This window comes from Lytechinus variegatus, chromosome 2 (genome assembly GCF_018143015.1).
Source record: "Lytechinus variegatus isolate NC3 chromosome 2, Lvar_3.0, whole genome shotgun sequence".
Classification (NCBI taxonomy): domain Eukaryota; kingdom Metazoa; phylum Echinodermata; class Echinoidea; order Temnopleuroida; family Toxopneustidae; genus Lytechinus; species Lytechinus variegatus.
The window spans coordinates 51554192-51572850 of NC_054741.1; the positions used below are offsets into that span (position 1 = coordinate 51554192).

Below are 18659 nucleotides of genomic sequence, written 5' to 3' on the forward strand. Positions count from 1 at the left end.
GCCTTTGCATGAGTGGCCATGCTTTTAGGAGTTGATCACCGTAGTCATTAATGTGTGATGTCCCCTCACTAAGTTAGATGCAAGGATATACATATTTATTGATCCTTTTTCTTGCAGCCAATTTAGTATTGTCACTGGACTAACAGAAGGTTTTATTACTTTGTGAAATGTGTGTTTTGCAATTATTTCTTCAAAGTGAAAAACTATGTCGCTGTTTGAAAAAAATATATCTTCGATTGGATTTAATTAATTTCCACAAAATTGAAATATTTCCAAAGCAATATTCAAATGCAGACAAATAGGAAGGTTAATCAATAAAAAGCTTGACAGGTTTGTGTTGATGGCCCAGATTCTAAATTGACATTCATAAATATACATACTTTGTTATATTTTGTTACTTTGTTATAAGTTCATAATTATATCAAATTTTTCCCCTTTTGTAAGCAAGAAAACATAATCCCTGTTTAACCTCTCTCCATCTATCTGTCTTTCTCTCTGTCTCCAGGATGAAGAGTGCAACCCTTCGCAATCCCACCAATGAGATAGTGTCCTTGAAACTCACCATACAGGATAGTGAAGATTTCCAGGTGAGTCCTTCCTTCATTCTCAATACATATATCACTGGTACAGTGATTCACAAAGCTGTTTGTAAGTTGAATTCAGACACAGCCAATCACCTAATCTTGTACTATTGAAATGCATGTTAAGAACAAGAATTGCAATCTGTAAAGATCAGGGTCCCGTCTTCGAAATGCATGTTAAGAACAAGAATTGCAATCTATAAAGATCAGGGTCCCGTCTTACAAAGAGTTGCGATTGATCCGATCAACCGCAACTATGGACGGCCAACAACGTCCACACCTAAAATGCAGTTTTGTCCAAAATATTTATAGATATGATGTAAATTCATACATTTACTTACGGTATTATTCTCTTGAAGTTTCAGTATGATTCTCTTTATTTACTATTTTTTGATTGTGCAAATTTCATGGAGAAAAAATTATGGAATGGCTGAATTTCCGTAGAATTGAGATTGATTGGATCAGTCATAACTCTTTGTAAAATGGAGCCCAGATATCAAGTAGCTGATAGCATTATAAAGGATACAAATTCTGTTGACAATCTGGTTTAGCAGCCAAGAGATAGTCACCGGTCATTTGTTAAGTATTGTTTAAAGGAGTTATAATAACTTTTTGAAACATCACCCTTTATTCGTGGGGGGATGGGTGTTTTGGGAGGATAATTGATAAAAACACAATGTAGTCAATAGAGACTGAAAACGATGCACACATTTTAATGAATTAGTGCGAACCTGTATTTGCTGGAATGATCCATAATAAATTAAGAATGAGCTTTGCAAGCACTGAGCAATAATTGAATGGCTGAGGTAAGTACTATTTGACATATTACTTCAGTTATGTACTCAGAAGAATTAAGTGATCATTATTGTTCTCATTATCATCAATCATAATTTTATTTTTCTCCCTTTTTCAGTTGCAAAGCTCACATGGGAATCTGAAGAAGTTGTCCAGCTCTTATCAGGTTGTGATTAAACCCAAGCAGAACCTTCCTGTCGATGTTGTCTTCAATCCATCCCAGCTCTCGTCATGCAAAGGATCTCTCGACGTAAAACCCATCCATGGCTCTACAAAATACCTGGTAAATAATCAGAACTATTGCACAGTTCCATTAAATATTCGACTTCTTTATACCTCCAACCAACTGCCGCTTTAAATTCTCCTGAAAAGAACTTCTACCCTACTTTTAATGATAATATTTCAGTTCAATACTTATCAAGACTGATTACATGGTGCATCTAAAATGTATCCCCAAGCGGTATTCCACAATGCAAACCTCAAAGTGCCTGGTCTCTTTCAGTACATGGCTGTTTCACCTACCAGTTATGCTTAAAAGCAGTCTTGTGTGCTTTTGTTGTTAAAGGACAAGTCCACCCCAACAAAAACTTGATTTGAATAAAAAGAGAAAAATTCAACAAGCATAACACTGAAAATTTCATCAAAATCGGAAGTAAAATAAGAAAGTTATGACATTTTTAAAGTTTTGATTCATTTCACAAAAACAGTTATATGAACGAGCCAGCTACATCCAAATGAGAGAGTCGATGATGTCATTCACTCACTATTTCTTTTGTTTTTTATTGTTTGAAATGTGATATATTTAGATTTTATCGTCATTGTCATGTGAAATGAAGTTTCATTCCTCCCTGAACACGTGGAATTCCATTATTTTAACATTTTGTGCTTCAGGCAAGGAGGTCCTAATCGTCAAATTCGTAAAAATTGAAATATTGTACAATTCAAACAATAAAAAACAAAAGAAATAGTGAGTGTGTGACGTCATCGACTCTCTCATTTGGATGTAACTGGCTCGTTCATATAACTATTTTGTTAAAAATAAGCGAAACTTTGAGGTGTCATAACTTTCTTATTTTACATCCGATTTTGATGAAATCTTCAGCATTGTGCTTGTCTGATTTTTCACTATTAAAGGGGAAGTTCACCCTGACAAAAGGTTTATTGTAAAAATAGCAGAAAAAATAATAAAAAATATTGCCGAAGGTTTGAGAAAAATTCATCAAATAATTAAAAAGTTATTAGAATTTCAATTATTTGATTTGTGACGTCATATGCGAGCAGCATTCCTACATAGCGAATGGTAAAAAATCAATGAAATGTCATTTTCTCAGAAAATTGAAAATGGTTTTCACTGTAACTTTTGTATATCAATAGACAAATCATTTCATACCCGATCATGAAAAGAAAACAAAATTAAGTCATCAGGAACCATACAAAATTTGAAATTCATACATTTTATATTACATAACACATGGGGCAGCTGCTCGTTTATGATGTCACAAATCCAAAATTTTGAACTCTAATAACTTTCTTACTCTTTAACGGATTTTCCTCAAACCTTCACCAATATTTTTTATTATTTTTTCTGCTATTTTTACAACAAAATTTTCTTCAGAGTGAACTTTCCCTTTAATTCAAATCAACATTTTTCTGAGGTGGACTTGACCTTTAAGTGTGCAGTAAAATCTATTCATTTCATTTCATCTTTGCATGATGTTTAGAGAAGATACAAACACTTTTTACATAGTTTGTTTTTAAAATGATTCCTTGATTAAGTACTCATGTTAAAGTTTTCAGGAATATTAGAATATGAGACTAGATTTTGATTTTATTTTTAATAAGAAAGAAGAGAAGAGAAATGATGATGATGATGTAATGAAGATTACCAGTATGATTTATATTGTGCCAAATCCACTCTGTTGAGTGTTCAAGGCACATTAAAAGAAATAAAAGAAGAGACATTTTTACAGCAAGAAAAAAAAACTCAAGGGCAATTTAGAATGGGAAACATTAATCAGCTGTGTCTTCAGGTAACAAAATGTATCAACAGAAGTGCAGATTCGCATACTAAATGAAGATTAGGGGCCCGTTTCATAAAGGACTCGCAACTGTTTAAGTTTGCCATTATGGCAACTACCATGGGAGCAGGGCTCAGCAGCCAATCAAAATCAAGGTTACCATGGTAGTTGCAATAATGGCAAAGTTACAACAGACTCAAACAGGACCCCATAACTAAGAGATTAATTACCTTTTTAGTCGTAGTTAATCAGTCATAGTAGCTGACCTTATAGATGACAGATATTACTCTTGGGCCTTTTTTATCAAAGTGGAGACAATGGCAGAGTGGGAATTCGAGCTCACAACCTTGCGATTATGAGTCCAATGCTCTAACCACTGGACCACACGGCCACACTATGTGTTTGTTTTGTTGGAGCGTATGGTTGGTGTAATTGGGTGATTGCAAGTTTGGTAGTGGTGTTGGAAGCACATTTTGAATTGCGTTTCTTACCTCCAAAACCTATTCTGGGTTAAACAAATGATCCAGATCACAATATTGACAGCTCAACAGCTAGTGAGGGACTTTTCAGGACCATCTTCATCTTATCTTGGGTATTATACTCATGTAAAAATTGATCTAACACCAACACCAAGAGGTCAACACTGAAATTGAAATCACCCATTGTGACTTCATTACTCTTACACCATCTAGGTACCCCTCAGTGGCTATGGCGGTGTGAGCAATCTCGTACTGGAGGATGCTAATCTCAGGGGAGACACATACTTACACGACTTTGGACCTTTGACCCCGGGCCAACATACCGTACTCACATTCAAAGTACGCAACACAGGGCTCAGAGCTGCCTTTGTGAAAGCACTGTGCTTTAAAGGTAAGACTAAGACGTTCATATTTTTTTATACTTAGTAATGAGATCCTGGACACCAATTTTATACTTGGTAAAACTTATTTGTTTTTGGTAAGTTTCTTATTTTTAGACATTATTAGAAATAAGATTCTGCGAATGCACTTCCTCATCAAGATTCACATACATAAACAGGATGTATAATAGGTCTATAAATTACCAGTCCTTAGGCCAAAGATTCAAATCATAGAGATTGGAATGTGTTTCCACCGGATTTGAAAACCCTTGCCTGTCATCTTTGATTTTTTTTAGCTGATTTCTCTGAAGTGACTTGAGCATCTAATTTAGATAGAAAGTGTGCTGTATAAATTATGTATTTTATCATCATCATTATTTTAAAATCAATATCTGTATTCCTTTTCTGTGTATTCCCTTCGAACCATCTAGACTCGCGAGCAAAGCTGAAACTCCCAAGCAGTCATCTGAATGTCGAACCAAGCGAGTTTGTGATCTCACCTAAGATGAGCAAGACATTGACTGTAATCTTCAGTCCGAAGGAAGATGACATCCAAGATGCCTTACAGACCCAAGAGGTGGCAGCAGTGGGATTGTTTTATGGTGATGAAGTCCTTAGAAAGCTTCTTCAAAGGTATTGTTTTTCTCTCTCTTGTGGATTCATTTACAAACCTACTTGTAAAGCAGGAGCAATATTTGTGGGAAGAAAATGATGACTTAATACATTCTGTGTATTCAAGATATATGAATAATTGATGAATGTCTTTGAAGTCAATGTAGCTCAACTGTAACGTTATCAAGCCTCCTCAAATCTTTGGTACCAAGGTTTCTTGTGTTGAGTATCATCTAACATTACAATCTTACAAAAGTTTTGCTACACTTATATCACTTTTCTTCCATCTTTTTCTTTGTGATAATTTGAATTTTTATTTGAGCATTTTTGCACACTCTTCCAGTCATATTTATTTTAATATTTTTTTCTTAACAATGCCCTTGCAAAGTTAGTGTTTGCATATCAGAAACATACATACAAAGAAGATATTTTTTACACTTTCAGCCCATTCCATGACTGAGAAATTTTATTTTATATACCTTAAACCCTAAAAGTATTTTTTATTTTCATTGTTTTCTGGCTCTGAAAGGTATTTTTCAGTCTTAGCAAAAGTCCAAAGATACATACTGTATATATCTTAAAGGTCAAGTCCACCCTGGAAAATTTTGAGTAAATAGAGATAAATCAAACTAGCATAACACTGAAAATTTCACCAAAATCGGATGTAAAATAAGAAAGTTATGACATTTTAAAGTTTCGTTTATTTTTCACAAAACATTGATATGCACAACTGGTCACATGCAAATGAGACAGTCGATGATGTCCCTTACTCACAATTTATTTTGTTTTTTATTGTTTGAATTATACAATATTTCATTTTTTACAGATTTTACAATAAGGACCGACTTGACTGAACCATATAGTATTGAACAATGCTTATTCCACATGTTCAGGGGGGAATAAATCGTTGTTTCACTTGACAATCAGGAGAAAATTAAAATATTTCATATTTCATACAATAACATAGAAAAGAAATAGTGAGTGGATGACGTCATCAGTTTCCTCATTTGCATACCGATTAGGATGTTGGATTTTTCTCTTTTTATTCAAATCAATATTTCGTTGGGGTGCACTTGTCCTTTAACATTCAGTAGTAATGTACTGTTATAATTGATGTGATTGACTATGTATTCTTATTCCATCAGGCTGAAACCAAGTGAAATGACATCGTGTCAGGCAGGACTATCTCCTGATAATCCATTGAGAGGAGTTTCATTTGATGTTAGGTTTCTTGGAGAAGAACACTGCAAAGAGAGTAAGTTTGTTTTGGTTTTTTCCTGTAGAGAAACTCAAGTTATTCACCTTATCGCCTACCATGAACTGTACAAACACAATTATTTGGGCATTTATGTAAGTGACTTGCCACCCCTGATACCCAACAACAAGTCGCTCAAAATGAATTTTGAGATTTGTCAATCTTCAGAAAACTAACCCAGTATTGCTGAATAGGCCAGCACAATAGAATAGTTGGGACCCTTTTAAAGAAAATCCTCTTGTTCAATGAATTAAATCAGAGATGGACACTCCTTTACTTCTCTGTATATACTCCTTAACAAATAAAAGAGCATTAGTTATTATTATCATGGATACGTTGATCATTTGTAAATAATATATACATGGATGTATTATTACTTTATTAAACAGAGGTAATTCATCCTTATTTTCATTTGTCAATCTTCCAACAGTGCATGAAGTCTTGATATTACCAACGTGCTGTATGCTATACAAGCAAAATTTGTTATTATTACTATCATTATTACCATGATCCTCTTTGTAGAGTTTGACTTGGAGCCTGGATCCAACATCTGGTCACTCTTCTACATGAACATGTCTAGAGTGTTACTCAGCTTGACCGGTAGATTGGGGAGAAAGGAGAGGTCACCTCGTAAAGACCGATCACCGCATAAAGACCGATCCCCTACTCACGCTGTGAGCAGTGTGGCTCCTCTCCCTGCTCAAGCTCAGGCTGCTGTGAAGTAAGTAACTCCAGGGCTCAGTCTTTCAAAGAGTTGCGATTGATCCGCTCACCCACAACTATGGACGGCCAGCAACATCAACATCTGAAATGCATGTTTGTTCAATATCTTTTTGAGATATGATGTATATTCATACATGCATTGTTCTCTTAAAGATTCAGTGTGATTCTCCTTGTTAACTAAGGAGATTGTGCAACTTTCCTGTAGAAAAATATGGTATGGATGGATTTCCATACAGTTGAGACTGATTGGATCAATCGTAACTCTTTGTAAGACAGGTTCATTCCACCCCCACCTTCCATAAAATTTATTGCTTTAACTGTTTTTTTGCCTGTTAGTTTAAAAATAAATGTCAATTATGTTAACAAGCATAACAATGACTTCAAAGAAATCCAACCACCTGAGAAAAACAAAATTGCATTGAACCTTTGGGCACATATTTTTTGTATAATTGCGGAAGTGGTTTACGGTACACCATATGTCATTTCCTGGTGGGACTAAGATAAGAAAAAGTGGATAGAAATGGAGGTGAATTAGAAAGGCGAGAAAGTGGAGGTTGGAAAGTAGAGTATTCTTTCCGAAATGAGTGTAGGTCTTAAAAGGACTGTTAACAAGGAGTGGAAGGCTTGAGTAGGTAAGAGAATGCTGGCTTGAATCGGCGAATAGAGCAGGAGAGTAGACTCGACGTTTTTGGCAGGTTGACTGTCCGTCTTCTCCTGACGACGGACAGTCAACCTGCCCCCTAGCTGTGCCCAAAATTTGCAAGCATTTTCAACATTTGTCAGAAAAGTTGGTGGATATAATAACCATTGCTATAGTTGCAAGTATTAGTGAAGTACACCCTTTAGTGACCCTTGCATGGTTTCTGTGACATATTTGGACAATAATGTGGATGGATTTATTTCTTAAATAATAATATAATTAATGCAATTTATTACAAGGTTTTAAGCAAATTCTTGACAATTCCTTGATTCAAGTGATATGCACAACTGATGTGAATAAATGTCACTTTCTGTATGATTTCACTGTATCATGGCCCTGTTTTGTAGAAATTATTGTAACTTTGTTATTATGTAATAATTACCATAAAAACCTTGACATTGATTGACTGCTGAGCCCTGTTACCTTGGTCATGACCATAATGCAAAGTTAATTTCTTTATAAAAACATGCTCATGATCTTTGATCCCATGCTCATCATGCTCATTGATCCCAGCAATAACTGACTGCTGTTACAATGATTTGAATTTAATACTATTCTTTTTCCATTCAATTCTTTGATTTTTAATGCTATTGTTGGATGATAAATATTGCCATTTTATTATTCACAGAGTGAAGAAGGAGCAAACACCCCATGGCATTGTTTTAGGGCAAGATAGGTTGACCTTTGACCTTACATCACAAGGCCAAGCAAAGAGGTTGACACTCATGTGCAAGAACACAGGCAGAGAAGCTCAGTCGGTAAGATGATATGTGTTTATGCTTGTCTCAGATTTAGATTTTGCAGTGCTGTGAAATTCTCATAAGTGAATGTCTTTATGATTACAGACCTTCATTTTTGAGGAGCGCGATTGCGCTGGCGCTCCTACCGCGCTCCTAAAAAAATAAGGAGAACAAAAAATATTGTAGTCCCATATGTAGATTTTCATGGCAACACCATGGAAGTCTACATGTGGGACTACAATATTTACCGAGAGTAAGTTCATATCAGAATTGGGAAAGAGGTGAATATTTTTCTGATAGTTTTCAACTAAATCAAAATAATTTCAAGGAATTATGGAAAATAGATGGCAATTTCATGGATTTAAAGATGTAAAATGTGAAATTTTAGAATTTTTTTTTTCTTTTTTTTAGCAGGAGCGCAATATTTTATAAACGCATTGACCAGGCCTAGTTTCACCACAGTTTAATAGCTACACAGCTATTGCATACACGATGTTAAGAAAAATCTACAATTTATCATACATGTACAGTATTGTATTGAATTGATTTGAGCTCCTCAAAGAGAGCGATTCTGAGGAGCTCAATTGAGCTCCTCAAAAAAATGAGAGCAATTTATTGAGCTCCACGAAATTATAAATGTGAAGAACTGCGATTTTGAAGAAATTGTTTGTACAGAATAGAGTATCTATTGGAGAATGTTAAAATTTAAATCCTTTCATATGATTTTAATAAAATTTCTCTATTTACTTTTCTATGTCTCTCACTGTTTATAACCTAGTGATCATTTGATATACATTTGATGCTGGCCAGTGATCTATGTACATTGATTTAAATTTCTTTTGAATATTGGAAAAAAAAATCATATAACCTGTTTTGATTTCTTTTTCCCAGGTTGAATTCTTGAACCCCGAGCCTCCATTCTATATTCAACATCACACCCACACCATTAGAGCTAAGCACTATGTCAAGGTTCCCATCTCGTATAAGCCAAAGTCACCAGGGAAACATCAGAGCTTCATGGTAATACATACACAGACGAGACATAGTCTGGTCGCTGAGCTTAACGGAGAGTGTCGCTGAGTTTCATGGTTATACACATGCTGAAGAGACATAGTGTGGTAGCTGAGCTTAACAGAGAGTGTCAATAAGTTTTATGTTTATACACACGCTGAAGAGACATAGTCTGGTATCTAAGCTTAATGGAGAGTGTCACTGAGTTTCATGGTTATACATACACAGACGAGACATAGTCTGGTCGCTGAGCTTAATGAAGAATATACCACAGAGTTGATGGAGGTGCTTTCATTCATGGAAGGCTGTGTGATCAACCTAAATGATCTCAATGTATGATCTACCCAAATAACATAATATAGATGTTTTTGGGAGTTTGGTGAAAATTTAGTGATTGACATAGTATACAAAGATATCAGGCTTTGAGAAAGTATAGTGGGAATCATTGATCTGACATTGCCCTGGCAATTAATATTTTTCCAGAGGGTTGAACTTGAAGCCTTGTCCAGAGGATATTACCAGTCTAACCGAGGATTAATAATTCCCACTATGCTTTCGAAAGAAACGGCTGATATACTTGCAGAGTCAGGTTACTTGCATTGAATGACCTATTTTTCCCTAAGCCACCGTGCTCAAGCGGAACGCAGTACAGTGCCTGTGCTGGTACATCATGGCATTTACCGGAGAGAGACAGTTCATCTGCCCATCTACATTTTTTGCGCTAAATCTGTCGCGCAATCTGCTGCTTGCTGACTTTATTTTTTCAAGTCTTGCGCAATTTTTCGTGACCAAACTTGTGATGCCCTGATATGATGTTACGAAATTTCGCAGCATTATGTAAGTGCATGTCAGACCCCAAATTGCTCAAGAATGTGTATTCATCTACAAATCCAATGCAAATTGTGTTTTTAGCCAAAATTTATGAAAGTATCATTATTTCTACTTTCACTGATTAAAGTCAATTAATTTTACCTTTATGATTAGAATTAAGTCAGCAATGATTTCCATTGAAAAAATATTTAAAAAGACAAAAAGTCAGAAAGCAAATAAATACATAACAAATTATACAATGATATGGATATGGAAAGGAATTGTAATACAATTTTTTTAAAGTACATTTGATTGGAATCCTACAAAGAGTCAGTGAATAGAATATTACCTTTTTGGGGGGCTGTGTTTAGTCAATTGAAGCAAATTCTTTATTTTTCCCATGAATTAGCATAATCAATTCATATAAAAAATTGTATTATTGCGGGAAAATGAACCATACAGCCTTGTAGACATTCTAGTACACAACCGCTTTTCCAATTATTTTTTAGCGTTTGAGAGTGATTGGCGGCCTAGTTATGGGGGGGGGAATCCCCCTTCCCCCACCTCCCGGCTGTGAGATGGTTCCAAATAACCTGGCTCTATTTGGTCACATGATGCTCTTTGAACCAATCACTATACAGGATTTAATCTATGTAAGATACGATAGTGATTATTTATTGTCCATTAATCTCGTAAACAAACTCATCCTTTATTCATTCATACTTCACCCGAGACCACTTTACACTAAATTGATAACATGAAGGTGCATTGCTTATTGAGATTCTTATGCAAACTGCGTTGTATGGTTCCTAATTTTTGGTAAGGTGCTTAATTGGTGCTTGTTTATCTTTGACATTATACCCATCCAATATGTATTGGAAGTAATGAATTAATGGATTGATCTTTCAGTTCGTATCCTTGTCCTTAAAGAAGCATTTCACATTTTGCATAGTGATGAGTGTAAAGATCGAACAAGAAGGGTTTGTATGTAATATGATGAGCTTATGTCTTTGCTTTATGCACATAACTTTAGTTCTACCAGTCTTACTCAAAAGTAATTCTACGTCTTTGCTCTGTGGGTACCTGGTAGAATGCGAAAGACATTGTAGCTTGTCCAGTACTGTGTGCGCCTCACTGGCGACTGACAGGAATACTCCCCAGGGAGTGGAGGATGTACATATATTGTGTGCGGGAATGACTGATTGAATCTGATGACCAGGGTAATATATAAGTGCTTAGACATATCGTTCCGATGTATTAAGTGCTATATAAAAGCGGATTATTATTATAATTATTGTGCACATGGCCGTTCATTTCTTCCAATCTGATTTTGAAGTAGAGCTTCCAAAATAAAGGATATGCTTTAGTGCTCTATAGTTTTGTCTCCTCAGAACCTTTTGGGAGTCTGCTTGTGAGGAAGTATGGGCCTTGACAACCAAACGTTTTGATTGATTGCAAACTTCAGACATCATTACTCATTGGTTACTAGACAGTCTTCTGACAAAGACTTTGATTTGCTTGCGCTTTTTTTTTCAGTTGATCAATTTTTGGTGAGGAGTCCATATTGTTTTAAATTTGCATCACCGCGGTTGTATTTCAGTTGAATGGCAAACAAAAGTATATAATCTGGCCCGAGTTGTGAAATAACAGTATATTACTAATGTATATATGTTCATATGAAATAGCATTTATTCTTTCAAGTGCAATAATATCACAGATTAATGTATATTAATGAATGTCTTCCAAAGAAATAAGAGAACTTCATTCGTATTTTTTTTGTTCTTATATATTCCTTCAAAATTAATGAATGGGATTTTCAAAACGTAATAACAAAGGAAAACAAATGTTATAATGCTTAATATCGAAGTAACCAGAACTCTTACAATCTATCGAAATCATAACATATGCTAGGCTGGTAGCCATCTGTTAAACTAAAATGATTTTTTAACAATTTTATTGAGACTAGCATGATGTCATTGTATATGTATATGGGCAAGCATACACACAATGTTTGCTATGAATTGATATTACTCAAATAGGATCGATGTTAATGAGAAGGATGGTTGCTCCTTTCAAAAAAACACAATGTTTTGACCAGTAATGTATTAACCAATTATTAAAGGGATGATCCAAGCTGGAGACATTTATATCCAATTAATAGAGTAAAATTCACAAAGCAAAATGCTGAAAATTTGATAAAAATCGAATAGCAAATAACAAAGTTATTGAATTTTAAAGAATTGCATTATTCCGGTGAAACAGTTCTAGGTATGTCTTTATGAATATTCATAAGGTGACTAATGATGTCATATCCCCACTTGTTCTTTTGTATTTTATTATATGAAATTAGATTTATTCAAAAATTTTCTACTAAGAACTAAGACAACTGGATTGACAACTGATCAAGTGCATTAGTTATTTATTTACTCATGTATGAAAAAAATGAAAAATTTATGATTTTATGGGATAACATAAGAAAAGGGAACGTGAAGATGCGACAATCACAGCCCACCAAATGAATATTCATGACGATGTGCATATAACTGTTTTCACAAAATGTTGATAAAGTTTAAAATTCAATAACTTTGTTATTTGTTATCCAATCTTGATGAAATTTTCAGCAGTTTGCTTTATGAATTTTACTCTATTTAGATATAAATAATTTTCAGCCCGGACCATCCCTTTAATACAGTGAATGGTACTAGTAATATAATCCTGAAAGCTAGTTTCCATATATTCAATTCTGCATTCATGGGGGGGGGGGGGTGACAGCCATTGAAATATCCCAATGCCATTCATTTATTTCTATGTCTTTAAAGAATTTTGGGTAGTGCATTCATATTTTTTTCAGCATTTGCATTCACTTTAGTTATAGATGACTAGTATTCTTGAAATTGTGGATCTTTATTGAATTTAACAGTACAATTGTGTGTAGTTCGCATGTCGATAATTGCCTGAAAACTTAGCGATTCTGTGCATTATAGTTGTTTTTGTGGAGAAGTTAGTTTTGTGCGTTTAGTTACTGAAAAAAATAATTGTTTTGATTGCATCTACAATATGCTCTTTTTATTTATTGTGATCAATATTAAATGTTATAGTCGTGTCTATTCCATAAGATTATGCGTATCATGTCGGTCGCTTTTTTCTGAAATATTCCATCCCATGTTGTCTATTATATTGGACATGAGAATTTATTTGTATCTTGACTTCAGTGGAATTGTAGAATTATAATCATAATCATACAACAATTACAATAAGTTTGATAAAGGTTGACCTGGGTAAAAAACCAGTAATACAATTACATGTCAGTGTAAAACGTTGTAGAGCATGTTGAAAAAAATTATTACTGTTGCAGAATCATCTCTTTTTTACATTTTGTAAATTACCATTTTCATTTTTCTATCATCTTATCTGTTGAGTATAATGTGTTTGTATGTGCTGTATCGGTGCGTTTTGTATTCAAATATAAATGTAATTTATTAATTTTTGTATGGGTTTTGTAAAAAAAAATGTGTGTTTGAAAAAAAAAATCAACTCTATTTGCAAGAAAATATGTACAGCTGTTTTTGCATTGTAAAATATTAGATATTATAACTGGCTATTCAAAGAGTAATAATAAATTCAAAGTTTTGCAGCAGTCATTGGCCTGTATGTATCGTCCTTTCATTTTAGATGCTTTGAAGGATAAATAGATTTATGATACTGATGGATGATGTTTGATAATGATTTTGGTCAAAATTGATCATTAAGTGCTACTTATACCCTTCATATCCAAAGTAAAACATGCACATCCATAGAAATGCACTCTAATCTAGAAAAAGTATTTCATAGAGCTGTAAGTTTAAAATACTTGATGAAAAAAAAAATCTTTAATTACTATACAGTGAAGATCACTTTAGCTAGATATAAAATTTGATCTAAACAACACAAAAATTGTTCCCTGCTAAAATATATTGGAACAACTTTTCAACAATAAGGTTGTGAGTGAAATGGCTTAATAGTAGTGTTCCTAGAATTATTGAATACTGTAACTAGTACAAGACTTTACAGATCAATTTAATTTTCAGACAGCATTTTGACCCTAAAAACCTATGTGATGCTTGGCACAGAACTTTCTGTTAGTCCCAATGTGAGAATGAAGAACATGTTTTTTGTTCCTACGATCACAGTATTTTCTTCATAAATGGATAAAAATTTCTCCAAAGATGATGAAATAAATCATATTAATTGAGGATGTTTCGTTTCCTATTATTTAACTTAAATGGCATATTTTGGTGAGGTGAATATGATGGTTATGTAAATCAAATGGTTTGATCATTTTCAGATTCGTGATATCTGAAATAGGATGGAAATATATTGGCTCAAAACGTTTGATATATTATAGAAAATTTTGTCTAATTTAGTGCAAAAATAAGTGAAATTGCCAAATATATGATAAAAATCTCAAAACAACCAGATATTTAGAATCTAGTTTTGAAGATCCTCATACTTTTCACCTTTATGAGAGGTGTTAGTTACATCCTTTTCTTTTGATTAGTATTTCAGTTATATGAACATTTAATTCATGCCTAGAACCGGACAGCTTGTTCAATCAGTGTCTGACATTGCAACAAGTGAGAGTCTGATTTGATCCATTCTTGCGATCTAGTAGACTTGTTAAGAGGTTGAACGCTGCATTTTTGAGTACAAATGTCCCACTTGGCACAAATGTTCCTTGAGTCAAAAGAAAAAGATTCATCCAAAGAGACACGCTGTATCTATGCAAATGAGCAAGTAATTTGCATAAATTTGCATATTATGTCAATATAGGAAAAACAAGTAATTCAGAATAAATATTTCACCAGAACTGCCCTAAAATTGGAAATAAAGACTTAGGGTAAGACAGGGAAGAAAACTGTCATAAAATAATTGGGCTATCCTTGTTTATTATTACCTAATTTACATAAATTATGCAAATTATAATTAAAAAAAGAGTATTTTTTCAAGAATCCTGAACTGTTTTAGAAATAACGGCAATTAATACGAAATGTCAACATTCTACATGAAAGAGAATATATTAGCGAAAACATCGATATGTTTCATGACAGTATTAGTGTCTTAATTTGCTTAGAAAGAGGGCAAATATGTCAAAATGTATGACGTGATATTGCGCTAAAACGAGACCAAAACATCCTCTATGTCACAGTCACACTCACGAATCGGACAATAAAGCGATCAATGGTACATGTATGTCATTCGAGATAACACAATCTCAACACAATAGCTTCCATCGGCTTCTCGTATCGCTTTTGTTGGTGTGTCTGCCACATCGTAATCTGTGATACACACGGGCAAAATGCATTTCGGTATCGGTAAAACACTATTAATTTTGTTTTATTTGTTTCTCTTGGAAAATTTACAGGAGACATTGCTTTGCAGGTTACTGCTTAAATGAAGCTCTGGCACATGAATCCTGACGAATGTAACCTACCTCAATCCATATTTTAACTTTGTTAAAATATATATCTTTTGGAGACCCCAAAGTGGCAAAACTGCATCTCCCCGGCATTCCCGCTACTTTACAAAACCAGTTTGACTTGTATTATCTACTTGGAAAACACAGATGTATGAGACATCAGACAACATGATTCCTGAAAAAAAAATAGTTTTGTTTATTTAAGCCAACGGGAGCCTTTCGAATTTACCCCATCCCCTCTCCGTATTTCGACTTTAAATACAAAAAAATATCTTGTTTTAAAGCCATCGGCAAGGCAAATTGCGTTTTTTTGTTATAATAAAGCAACTTTTATATCTATATCTTTATATTTACATTCATCATTATTGATATTATTATAATTATTATTAATATTATTATTGTCATTATAATTATTATTAATATTATTATTGTTATAATTATTATTACTATTATTGTTCGGCCGTTTGTAATAGTGCTCTAGCACAGTAAAGGCTATAACCCACAGGAGCATGCCTAGGATACCCTTTCCCTTTTTGTCTCACCTGCGAAGCAAAGTGAGACTATAGGCGCCGCTTTTCCGACGGCGGCGGCGACGGCGGCGGCGGCGGCGGCGGCGGCGGCGTCAACATCAAATCTTAACCTGAGGTTAAGTTTTTGAAATGACATCATAACTTAGAAAGTATATGGACCTAGTTCATGAAACTTGGCCATAAGGTTAATCAAGTATTACTGAACATCCTATTAGAGTTTCATGTCACATGACCAAGGTCAAAGGTCATTTAGGGTCAATGAACTTAGACCATGTTGGAGGAATCAACATCGAAATCTTAACCTGTGGTTAAGTTTTTGAAATGTCATCATAACTTAGAAAATATATGGACCTAGTTCATGAAACTTGGACATAAGGTTAATCAAGTATCACTGAACATCCTGCATGAGTTTCACGTCACATGACCAAGGTCAAAGGTCATTTAGGGTCAATGAACTTTGGCCGAATTGGAGATATCTGTTGAATTCCCATCATAACTTTGAAAATTTATGGATCTGATTCATGAAACTTGGACATAATAGTAATCAAGCATCACTGAAAATTTTGTGCAAGTTTCAGGTCTCATGATTAAGGTCAAAGGTCATTAGGGTCAATGAACTTTGGCCGAATCGGGGGTATCTGTTGAATTACCATCATAACTTTGGAAGTTTATTGGGCTAGTTCATTAAACTTGGACATTAGAGTAATCAAGTATCACTGAACATCCTGTGCACATTTCAGGTCACATGACCAAGGTCAAAGGTCAATGAACTTTGGCCGAATTGGGTGTATCTGTTGAATTACCATCATAACTTTGAAAGTTTATGGATCTGATTCATGAAACTTGTACATAAGAGTAATCAAGTATCACTGAATATCCTGTTTGAGTTTCACGTCACATGATCATGGTCAAAGGTCATGTAAGGTCAATGAACTTTGGCCATGTTGGGGTTTTTTGGTGAATAACCATCATATCTCTGTAAGTTTATTGGTCTAGTTCATAAAAAGTGGACATAAGAGTAACCATGTATCACTGAACATCTTGTGCGAGTTAGAGTAGTATTCAAAGTCAGCACTGCTGCTATATTGAACCGCGTGATGCAGGTGAGACGGCCAGAGGCATTCCACTTGTTGGTTTTATGTATTAAAAAATAGTTTATTGTCTTTAGAACTCTTAAAAGATTACTTTTGTTTGTATTGATACCTTGGAATAGATTGAGGAGAAAATACTCTTCAATTGACATGTAGAGGAGCTGTGGTAAATTGAAGAACAGCCACACGGCCCTTTATTGATTCCACTCTATGTTGAATTTAAATATTTTGAGAGCCCAATCGGAAGAAAGATACATTTCTTCTAAGTGACGTACCGTGGGCCACGGCAATGGGGGGGGGGGCACCAGCAAAAAATCGAGTCACTTAGGGAGCGAAGCGCGCTAAGTTTTTAGGTATACTGACCTAATAGAAACATTTTAAGGACATGCAGTGCTATTAAACGGATATGTATCTCACTGATTGAATAATGTGAGCGCGAAGCGCGAGCTGAACAGTTTTTGATATTCAGACCTAAAAAGGGACATTATAAGCAATTTTTTTTGTAATCATGATATGTACCTGCCTCGCTATACAATGCGAAGCGCGAGCTGAAATTTTTGTATATATTGACCCAAAATGGGGAATATATTTTAGGAATCCATTAAGATTATACATATCTCAGCAAAGTCATCTAATGCTAGTACCAACCTTTGTTGATTTTGTTACAATTACATATAAACACATTAAGCATTTTTTTGGAGACATGTTAATCATGATTATCATACGCATCTCACTAATCAAATACTGCGAGTGCGAAGCGCGAGCTGAAAATTTCGGAAATTCAGACCTAAAGAGGGGCATTCTAAGTCTTGTTTGTTTGCAGGAATTCACTAAGACTGTACGTATTTCATTAACCAAATGATGCGAGCGCGAAGCGCGAGCTGAAAATTTTTGATATTGAGATCAGAAAACTAGACATTTTAAGGACTGATTTTAGAAATTCATTGAAGAGTAGACATCTCACCAAATAACTAATGCGAACGTTAGCACGGACAGGAAATGATTTATATTAGACCTTAAATAGGGCAATCAATTTAAGTAGTCATAAAAAATAGCAAATGTCACTACATGAAAAAATTATGACTCGAATTGCGAGGTAATGTATTTGGTGTACAGTATTGATTTGAAAACAGGAGGTTTTAGTACATCAGGATTATTTATCTCTTTAAACGGTATATGCCAGCACCAGGAACAATAAAGTCATAGGCCCTGTGAGCAAATAATGTTTCATAAAGTTTGAAAAAAAAATGCTTTTTCATGTAATATAACATAATTATAATATAATATAACATTTATAATGAACATAATTTCTTCTTACCCCACTACGTTTCTCTTCCTTTCTCCCGCTTTTTCTTCCTTTCCCCTTTTTTTGGCCAGCCGATTGGGGGGCACGTGTCCCCCATGCCCCCGTAGTTACGCCACTGTTTCTACTACACACAGTAAAGCCTCTTTGCGTTCTCCTCTTGAAAAAAAAAACAT

The 18659-nt window shown here is 34.5% G+C and overlaps 1 protein-coding gene across 2 annotated transcripts in view; it reads left to right on the plus strand.

Moving 5' to 3' along the window:
* LOC121408319 overlaps positions 1 to 9812 on the plus strand; it is a 43223-nt gene extending 33411 nt beyond the window's left edge. For both annotated transcript variants that reach the window (XM_041599744.1, XM_041599743.1), the window contains exons 22-29: positions 506 to 587; positions 1495 to 1659; positions 4087 to 4264; positions 4685 to 4886; positions 6011 to 6120; positions 6643 to 6841; positions 8172 to 8301; positions 9175 to 9812. In XM_041599744.1, the coding sequence (XP_041455678.1) occupies positions 506 to 587; positions 1495 to 1659; positions 4087 to 4264; positions 4685 to 4886; positions 6011 to 6120; positions 6643 to 6841; positions 8172 to 8301; positions 9175 to 9363 (1255 nt within the window). In that variant the 3' untranslated portion in view covers positions 9364 to 9812. The remainder of the gene's footprint in view (positions 1 to 505; positions 588 to 1494; positions 1660 to 4086; positions 4265 to 4684; positions 4887 to 6010; positions 6121 to 6642; positions 6842 to 8171; positions 8302 to 9174) is intronic.
* The last annotated feature ends 8847 nt before the right edge of the window (positions 9813 to 18659 follow it).